The sequence below is a fragment of the Acyrthosiphon pisum genome, chromosome A1 (genome assembly GCF_005508785.2).
Source record: "Acyrthosiphon pisum isolate AL4f chromosome A1, pea_aphid_22Mar2018_4r6ur, whole genome shotgun sequence".
Taxonomy (NCBI): Eukaryota; Metazoa; Arthropoda; class Insecta; order Hemiptera; family Aphididae; genus Acyrthosiphon; species Acyrthosiphon pisum.
This window is the reverse complement of record NC_042494.1, coordinates 96,903,978-96,915,079: the sequence shown is the minus strand read 5'-3', so window position 1 is coordinate 96,915,079 and position 11,102 is coordinate 96,903,978. Positions and strand designations below refer to the sequence as shown.

Sequence of the window (11,102 nt, the reverse complement as noted above, 5' to 3'; positions counted from 1 at the left end):
TTATTTGTATAGCCAAAAAATAGTCATAATAGTCTAAATTAAATTATAAAAAAATAATTTCTTCCGGAGGAAGGTCAGGCAGCTATATATATAGCTTATATATAAAATTAAACTATTGATAGTAGTACTATCAATACTATATAGTGCCATACTATATAATACTATATAATTTTATAAGTACTCGTAACAGTTATAATTCAAAATATTTTTAATTATTAGCAATTGGATATTAATGTGCAAACTTGTTAAAAATACAAATTAAACGATTATTAACTATAGTACCAATTTTATTTTTTGCCTACCTAATAAGTTAAAATTTTACTACATTCACTATATTCACAACTCATTAATTTAGTGATGGATAGTGGTGTCGTGGCCGGTCAAAATATCTTAGAAATAAGGATAGCATCATGCTTTCAATGCAGCACTTGGAGCAAATCATGTTTCAATATGGAAATTTATACGCTTTTTAAAACGAGAACAAGTGCTACAAGAGGTATTCATATTTTATCTTATTTAATTAGCAAATAGAATAATTACGTGATATCAGGTTCGATTGAAAAAACGTTTATCGGGAAATCAAGTCCGCCACGGCGTAAAAAGTACAAGGAGCATGATAACAAAATAAGAATTGTGGAAAATTGTTCTGAATTAACATCGGTTCATTACTTAAGAGGTTTATCTTAAAATATTCAGTATTAATCACTAATTTTAATTTAACTAAGTGTTTAATATTAATAATTATTTTGATTGAATTTTGTATTATGATAGATGGATTAGATTTTTTTAATAATATGTAATAATACAATTCTACAATGTATTATATGTGATTAAAGTTTGAATTATGATAAATGAATTAAGTTTTTTAATAATAATAATAATAATAATAATAAGTAACAATCCTATGACAAAGCTCTAAATGTAAAATGTTCAATAATATAATATGAACAAATATTTTAAAAAAATAAGTTAAAAAAATATTTTGGTCAAAGACATTTTTTCATAAGATATTTTCACAAAAGATATTTTAATTAAAGATATTATTTCGAAGATATTATGACCTAGTACCAGCGGTGTAGTCCATACTGTCATAGGGACTTACTTGTTTTAATTTCTTTGAGGACATTTACAAAATCATCGGAATCTTTTAAAATAACAAATAAAATAATACGCATGTGTGTAATTGCCCCTGCAGATGAGTATAAGGTCATGTTACACGATAATATTATATATAGATACACTCACGTCGACCGTTTGATGTTTTCGTGCAGATATACACCGTGCTCGACCGGTACGAGCACATCCTTTGCTCCATGCAGAATGAGCGTGGGCGCGTTTATCTTGGCTAGTTCGCCGCGGCATACATCGCCGTCGTCATCGTCGAGAATTTTCCGAAAAGCGTCTATCCATCCGGACCAAGTTTCCGACACGTACTTCTCACCGTACATTCCGCATTGCGGAATTCTCATTGCATCAGGCCAGCCTTGGACGTCGCGTGTCTTCTCATACTCTTCGAGGTCTTTGGCCGTGACGTAAGCGTTGCAGCTCCACACCACCAGCTTATCGACCCGATCTGCGGCCCTGGACGCTGCGATCATCGCGGTGCACCCGCCGTTACACCAGCCCAACATCGAATATCTGTCGATACCCAACGTCTGTGAGAGAATCAGAGAAATCAACCATCACTGTTTGTCGTTATCATTTGCGGTTGGTGTCAGTGGCACTTAGTTATGATTTTGTTTTTTTTTTTTTTTGGTGGAGGTGGATAGTTTTTTAAATCAAAGTCCAGTGGCTCCCATAAAACTCTATTTTTTTTTTAAAAAAAACCACTATAAACATGGTAAAATAGTTTAAATTGAACATTTTAAACACATTTTTTTTATCAGTAAAATACTTATATTAAATTTAATATATAAAATATTAATAAAAAACATTAGTTATATATACATTATTTTGATTAAACTACTAACGAAAACTTGTGCGAAATGCTCAATCTTATTAGTTATATAAATCGAATTTTTTATACATTTGAAACTACGCAATAATTTGCAAATTTCCTTGATTTTAATGAATTTTGTCAAAACTTTAACTGCTTATAAAAAAAGGTGGATATAAAAAATAATAATATAATACATTTAATATATAAAATATCTATAAAAAAAAAACATAATTATCTATAAATTATTTATTTTCTAATAATTTTTTGGTTAGAGTAGGAACTACTTACAAAAACTTGTTCAAATGTTCAATCCTCATAGCTATGTACAAATTTAATATTTTATACATTTTGAACTTCATAATAATTTGAAAACTTTCGATGAAATTTTTATGAATTTAGTCAAAACTTTAAATGATTATAAAAAAAGCTTTAGCTATGTATCTTTAATATTTTTCAACTGCCATTAAAACAACTCATGAAGAACTTAGTAGTAAATTGTTAAGCTAATTAACATAAACAATTTTATGGATAATAAACTAAAATAAATTGAAAATTGAAAATTTATATAAATAACTCAAAACAAGTCAAAATAATTTTAAGATTATGTATAGAGAATTTTCAAGTAAACGATTGGTGATAATTTAATAAATCTACGGTTATTAGCTTTTCACTTACACAACCAATAAACAATATCAGTTTTGTCGTCAAACTTTTTTTTGCAAAATAGTTACCGTTTTACCTTAATTTTTTTCCCATGGTTTTTATTATTTACCTCTTAAAGTACTTACTAGTTTCAATTCTCTATGAAAAACCCTCCTAAAAGTTGAAAATCGTATGATGGACTAATACATTCATCTTTCAGCTCAGAATCTAGAAACTTTGGGTATCCCATCCTCATCACCCTCTCCCTCCCCCCTCATAACAACGCCACTGGTTGTTGTATACACTTCTAAAATATTTTACCTCCATAAGCGCAATGGCACTATCAGCGTCGCGGTACAAAAATCCCGGTGAAAAATCTCTGTTCGGTGGTCGACTCAAACCGTAACCTGGAGGATCACACATGTATATCGTATATTTTTCACGATCAAGGTTTTCCGTCAGCGAAGTATAATCTCCAATTAAACCTAGGGAAGTAAACATATTACAATATTACAGACTACAGGTGAATAAATTCAATATTGGCAAACGCCCTGCGCTATACAGTAAAACTATTTACCAGACTAAGATAAATATTATAATATAATCATAGACTTACCCAGCACTCCAGGAAATATTAACAATTTCTGTGGTCCATTTCCAACTTGAAAGTAGTTTATTTCTAAATCTTTGACTTTGATTTTCGTTGAAATCTATGTATAACAGGAATTTGTTGAAAAGTTAAACTTTTTTTGTAGTTTATAAAATGATGATATCAAAAGATATTTTGGTAAAGAGGACATTTAATTGGTAGGTAAAATTTCTTCGCAATTATTTCTATGTGATATGTACATGTTAAATGTTATGTTTTTACATGATCAAGAAAAACAAATTTTATCATACGATACGGAAGCTTTAGTTATCAACATTTTCAATTAATATCCTGATTTTTTTTTATTAGTTTGGTACCGAAAATGGTTGAAAAATAGCGAGTTCATTTTTTAATTCAAATATTTTGTAGTTTTGTACATTGCTAGTATCTACAGCCACTCCAGAGAGATCTTTTTCAACCTTAAAAATATTGAAAAGTTATCTAAGATCAACTATGAATGAAGTAATGTATTTTAGGAAATATTTTTATAAAAGTTATGTTATAGTAAAACTTGTAAAATCTACTTCTAATAATAATACTTATTATTTACATATCGCTAAAATATTATTAGGAAACGTAATATTTTAATTCGGGGATATATTATAATATATAATATAAAGGTATTAAGCAAAAAATAATATTGTTAATGTTTGAAAATTATAATATAAATATTAAAAAATAAGGTAGGTACCTATAATTTAATACTTGGGTAAATAATACCTAATTGATATTGTTTGTATGATTTTTTTATATTTTTAAGTGAACAAATATGGGGGTGTGGGGGCTACGGCCCTCCAACATTTCAGCCCTAATTGCGCTACAGAGTGTTAAGTGTTAACACTGTTAGTACGATGTAATTCGGTTTACTGCGGCACAGTGACCATTAATGTTCGTTCCCGGCCCAAGAACCTGCTGTACAATTTTCACAGATAGTTCCAAGATTGTTAAAACGAGTATTTCGAGTTATATAATAATAATATTATTATATGTATAGATCATTATGTGGACCAGATATAAGTACCTGGTAGGTACCTAGTACCTATTACATATATATAGCATTATCGCATGTCATCGCTTATATATTTTTACACGGCTACCGTAATTTTGTCTCGACGTTGGACGTACTTAATACCTACCTTGTGTTGTCGACGTGTAGGTACTAATTGTATTAAATATTTTGTTTTATTTATTCAAATAATAAAAGTGTCATTGTTTTTTTTTTTTTTAAAGCCCGTCTTGAGAGATTATCGATACATTAGATTAATAATTGTTAAATTAAATTGTGGACGTGAATGCTACCATTTTCTGTAAATTCTTATCGCCCCCGAATATTACTATTGTAGTGATCCCTAACTACCCGTTTATATTTTTGAGTTCGTTGACGGTTGGAATAGGAGAAAAGGTTGCAGAGAGACAAGTTGCACAAGTTATAGATATAAGTAATTTATTAAAGTAAAAAGTAATTAAGTTCACATATAAATTTGAGGACAGAGCGAAAAGCGTCTGCCCGAGAAATCAGTGTGTATGTAGTGCAAACTCTGTACTAATTTTAATTTGGTTATAGACTATCTTATATTTATATAAAATCTATACGGATACAAACGTACACGGTAGAGTCTAGGAGGTGGATATTTGAAAGGAGCCGGATCTTGACGTTGTTATTGCCAAAACAACCCGAGTGAATGATTGGCAATTAAATTGTTGTCACAAATTTAAATAAGTTTGTTTTCGGTAACGAATACTACATCGTAGTTAGTGACGTAGATCCACTCGTTTTTGAATCGTTTCTTGTGGAAGATGGATATACCCATTTGTACGTCCATGTTCTCGCAGCTTGTTGGAACTTTTATAGGATCTTGTAGTAGTTGTACTTCGCATGCTGGTCTACTGGTACGTGGATGCAAAGGATTACTTTCAGGACACAAAAGGAAGTCTCTAACGTGTTAACAATGGGCGTAATACAATTCGTTATAAATAGCATATTGTTCTTTAGTCTTACTTATAGCTAGATGCTTATTACTAGGTTTTATATAAAAACAATCGTTTCCGGTGCACACTGGCACAGGTATTAAATTATACAAAATAAAATCATTCTGATAGATTAGAGGTAAAGCAAGTATAAACACTATAAGTTGTCATTCGCATAATATATAGTAAGGTCTGAGAGCTTTACTAATTCGTAAATATTTTGTATGTCTACATCAGTAGGTAAATCGGTGCCCCCAGGTAATGACAATTTAATGTCCTTAATGTTTTCTAAAAGTTCACGTGGAGATATTAAACTGGTATGAATAATTCCCATTTTTGCTTGTTGTATTATTTCGAGTAAAGTATTGGTTTCTATCATATGTTTCGTTATTAATAAATTTATGATTACAAAGTGTTTCATTAAGTAATTTTTTGCTTGTTGTTCCCTAAATATATTAACAGATTCGTGATATACGAAAGTTGTATTATAGGTTTCGTATTCGTCCAACTTGGTTTGTAATTTAACTATTTTTATTTGTTCTTTAGCTAACTTTGTTTGTGTAGCGTCGTGTGTTTGTCCTATATTGAAATTAAATTTTTTAATCCACTCCAGATTACATATTCCGTATAATAATCTGGCTGCTTTTACTATCATTCCTAAAGTTGTATTTCTTTTAGTTACTGTATGTTCTATAGAGTCTATTACTAGTTCCATTTTTTTACGTAGTTCTTTTACTATACTATTAGCTGTGTACACTAAGTTATTACAATTGTTATCGACGTTATGTGCGATGGTTGTACATAGTAATTCGGTTTGGTTCATAATATCGTCAATATAAACAAACCGTTCCTTATACTTAGCAAGATTAATATATGCAGTTAGGTTCCATTGAGACGTAATAAGTTTCAAAGGTCCCCGATTCTGGTAGTATAGACCGGAATGTTGTTTTAATGGTTCGTCAGCATATCGGAGTGTTCCTAACGTGAATGGTATGATTAGCAGTATAAGTCTGAAAACCGTTTCAGCTTATTAGTCAAGTTATTGTATGGATCTTAAAGAAAATCTAGATATAAAGTACTAATTGTTAACCCATTCTCAAATGGTAAAAAAATAATAATACAATTTTTTTTTTTTTTTTTTTAATAATAATGGTGAAACTAATCAATAACCGTGCACCAAAGTATAATATAATAATAATACTAATGTAATATAATCCCGTAACCCATTATAGATTTATTGGATAAAAACCCAAAGATAATGTTATTTGAAACATTAATAATAATAATAAGAACAATATAAATTATCCGGGAGGAATATTTCTATTTTTATCCTGTTTTGCCCGCACAGCATCATTAATTATATCCTTATGTACTTTATAAAGTTGTAAGAAAAGACACCGTGTCCATTGTACGTCGGCTCGGGGGTCGTGAGCCTCAAATCCCCCGTGAAAATAGAGGTCGTTACACATAAGAGTGTGTGCCTCGTCGAGTTTAAGGGATCGCCCGTTTTTTGTGTGCTTCCGTATCGGAATAGATGCTATGGCTTGATTGTCCCCGTAATCGGTCAGTAGTAATACAAAGTTACCATCCATGTAAAGATCCCAACCGCGTAATGAAAATATGGGTCGGTTTATGTCAAGAAGTTGAAGTATTTGTTTATCGGTACTTCGCTCCCAGGTCAGTATAGAGTCATATTTGTCAAGGTGTGCCTATTGATTTGGGGCTGCGTAAGGTTAGGTGTTAGTGTATGATCCGAATCATAGAGTTGTGCGAGTTTTGGGTATAGTAATGCGATTTTATCTCTAAATATAGACTGAAAATGTTTCACTAAATGCCTCCGCTCGTCGTCCGTTATGACACGATTTTCTTTGCAAAATATACAATACGCGCCACTCTAGTTTTGTGATAATACCCGGTTGGTATCGGGCCGGCCCATGATGGCGCCTGAGATGAGTACTAAGTGTTCTCGACTGTAGCTGCCAAACTCGAAATTTACGATTGCGAATTCGGGTATCTTACTGTAAAATAGACTGATTATAGTTATATAATTTTAAGTATTTATGCTTAAAATACCATATATTAGTCATATTGTGGATATAAATATAAAATGTTAGGCAATTGAAGGTTAGTAATAAAATTAAAAAAAAAAAATAATAAATTTGCTTAAATCATAGAAATGTTAGACGTTTATAAACGAATATGTCCGTTGGATCCTCTGTGTTATCAATAAAGTCCTTTAGGTAAAGGCACAGTGGCTTCCTAAGTGGTCGATTTTCTTTCGTCATGTCATGTGAAAAGTGATTGAGCATACAAGTAATTTCCAGTATTTTTGCTGATGAGTACGGTCGAAGTAAGTTTTTGTTTGCCGTGTCGATATGATATATTAAACAACTCGGTATTTCGTCATGATATAAAGCGTTGTTGTAATCTGTTGTAATCCTATTATCGTACTAAGTTCCTTAATGAAAATGTGTTGTTTCACTCTAAAACGATGAAATAGAAATAGAATATAGAGTAAAAGAAAATAAAGAGTTGATTTATGGTAATAGTTATTTATGGTATATTTATTCCATATCGTCATCGTCATAATAACGCTTAACGTTATTTTTATGAATACGGTATTCACGACGGCCTTTTTGAATAGTTATGTTTTCATTGTCATGTACTAATAGTATTTCGAATGGCCCTAGCCAGTTTAAACTAAGCGCGTTTTTCTTATTTTGCTCCTTAATGAGTACTTTATTGCTTATACACTACTATATTATATGTATATTATTATTGTTTTTTTCGGTGCTATCTAGTGGTTCTGCCAGTGTTAGTCATAATATGGCCGTATCTATATTACATTTTATTATTCATACCTTTGTGGCTTGGTCATATATTATTTATAATATAATTATATTATTATAGCTATAACATATAGGATACCAATCTGCGCTCCACAAATTGTGAGTTTTGTTATTATTATTAATTTGGTATACATATATTGTTGAGCCAGAAGCGTCACCTATTATTTTTGTACTTACATTATAGGAGCTACAGCTCAAATAGCTGCGTGGTATGTATATTTTGTATCCAGTTAGGTCAGAAAGGCGGCTTATATTATTATCATAACAAAATCATAATGTCCCAATTATTCCTTGTCGGGCTACTATAGCGGAATGAGTTTAGTCATTTTATTTAATATTGCTATTAAAAGTCAAAAGTGCTATTAGGAAAGACTGTGTGTTACTGCGTATTCTATTAAATATTGCATTGATTTTTTCTGTATTATGTTTTAAATTATTAATTTATTAATTTTATTATGCAGAAACTTATAATTACCAAAAAACGTGTTACCATTTTATTCATATAGCTTATAAGCGGCACTCACACAAATACACTCAAATTCAAATTTTGCATATCACACATCACGCATTGCGTAGTTCGATAGTATTACGGGGTGTGTTCAGCCCCCCGTATGTGTGCCAATAGTACATATCATACTACGTATAATACATGCAAGGTGATGCACCATTGAACCTAATTTACGAGTTCAACTGTTCAAGGATTTATGATGAAATATAATATTTGATATTATAATATAATTATATTATCATGTATAGTTACCGGCTCTGACGAAACTGAGGACCGTTCGACCATCATGAACGCCTTCGAATCAGTTTTTTTTAAAAAGAAAAATTACTATAGGTAACGTTCCGAAATTTAATTTTGTGCTTTTGAAAAATTATACTATATATTATGCACTATGTCGCCGAGTCCACGTAAATTCTCACACAAGATGGCAGGCCGACTGCCGAGTGCCGACTGCCGGACTGCCGGAGCACGCACGGACTCGGGGTTCCGAGCAATCCGTTGACGCTCCTGCACGAGTCACGAACAGTGCTCTGTTCTAATAGTTAGGTACCGGTTTATACCGGTTTATTTAAATTCTGGTTTCTTGAATGAGTGGTGGTCGTGGGGACGACCTCAAAGGTAGTATGCGTTATATAATTTTGATTTTAATTTATTTAAATTTATTTATATTATAAAATATAATATATCTTATATTGTTTTAATAAGAATAATATATAATATACCACTTTTAGTAAAATCTTAAATATTCTCAATAAATATAATATTCAAATAATGGATATTTTAGTAAGTATATCATCTTAACTATTAACATTTAAACAATATATATTATGTTACGGGCAAAGTAGGAAATGCACAATGCCCGAACATGTTGGGAAATGGAAGAATGATAAAATTTTAATACTCAAATTGTTCATGTTATATTGAACGGGCATTGTACAAGATTGTCCGGGCAAAGTGCACCCTAGGCGTACGCAAGTGGGCAAAATAATGAATTAAATACCTACTTGCAGCGCTCTGCGCACATTTATATCGAATGGCATTTATACGTAACAATAACACTACAAATTTGTTCTTATGTATTTTATTTGTTTGATACTTACCAGTGTTGGGTAAGTTACTTTTAAAAAGTAATTAAGTTACTTTACTCGTTACTCAAATAAAATTGTAGTGAAATTACTTTACTTTTTAAATAGAAAAGTAACTCATTACTTTCTCGTTACAAAAAAAAAAATTAATATATTTTTTTTAAAATTTCTTGGCAATTATTATTCTGCAGGCAATAATGTAACTTTTTATAAAAATACATATCTATGCTAAAAAGGTATAATTTTAAAAATGTGTACAAAAAACGAAGATGTACAGTTAATACATATTTACATAACAATACTACAATAGTAATTACTTATGAGTTATGACTATTAAAAAATAATACTTATTAATTGTAGCTACTTATCAATAGTAATTAATCATTATATAGTTAAGTATAGTATAGTTTTGTATTTGTGTCACAAACTGACAACATAAACCTATACCTATACCTATACCTATCTGTAGAGTGTCAACTGAGCGACTGACACCAAATAAGGAATAATAGCACTCAATCTTGTATTTGTGTTGTTAAATATTATGTTAGCGAAAATAAAATCATTATACATATAGAACACAATTATAACTTAAAAATCATAAAAATAAACCGTTTCTTATAAATTCCAAATGTGAAAAGGCTATAATGATTTATAACGGTGTAATGTTTAAATATTTCGATTTTATTTAATTATCAGAAATATAATGTTATATAATATATTCTAATGTAAATTCTAAATATAGTAATAACTAATAAGTATTTTCAAATTGAGCAGTTTTTGTACAACACTAAATTATTTATAAAACCTGTATAGTTAATAGGAGCGTATATAACTCATTAGTCCACGCTATAATAGATATCATAGGAAGTGTTCTGCGAAGGTACTTATTTAGAGGAATTAAATTAAATAATAACTTTTCTCGTGATTTACCGTGCAATACGGGCTATTAGTGGTGATAAGAATAACCGTTATCAGAAATGGCATTTGGTTCCAAACAAACATATTTTAACACTGGATTTAATAGGAACAAAACAATTTTGTTCTTAATTAATTTTATTCTTATGATTTTTTGGCTTCTTATGGTTAAATATTGCGCCAAATTTTTTTAAGATACCACCTTTTATCACTTGAAACCATAATATTATCTGAATTTGTTTACGGTTTACATTTAAAAAACGTTAACAGAAACTCGTCTATTGCTAGTATTTGTAAAATTGTTGCTTTTTCTTTCCTTAAATTTATTTTACCTTTAATAATGGCTGGAAATCATGTATTATCCATTAGTTCTCTTTGTAGATTTTTTAAAGATAATATGAAACAATTTACAAAAGGTGAAATAGCATATAAGATGGCCATGTATTAAAATTCCAGGCAGATTTAGAACTCATATTGTTGTACGTGACGTCAAACGAGTATGAAAAGTGATCTTTATAGGTTAGGATTTTATTAAATGACGGTATAA

General features: G+C 30.2%; 1 protein-coding gene across 1 annotated transcript in view; it reads right to left on the bottom strand.

The window, feature by feature from the left end:
• Positions 1 to 9,028, bottom strand: part of LOC100167133 (valacyclovir hydrolase) — a 9,817-nt gene extending 789 nt beyond the window's left edge. Inside the window, exons 1-4 of the mRNA XM_016801003.2 lie at positions 8,808 to 9,028; positions 3,198 to 3,291; positions 2,903 to 3,066; positions 1,246 to 1,655 (exon numbers count right to left, since the gene is read on the bottom strand). Coding sequence (XP_016656492.1) covers positions 1,246 to 1,655; positions 2,903 to 3,066; positions 3,198 to 3,291; positions 8,808 to 8,843 — 704 coding nt within the window. The 5' untranslated portion in view covers positions 8,844 to 9,028. The remainder of the gene's footprint in view (positions 1 to 1,245; positions 1,656 to 2,902; positions 3,067 to 3,197; positions 3,292 to 8,807) is intronic.
• Positions 9,029 to 11,102: the final 2,074 nt, after the last annotated feature.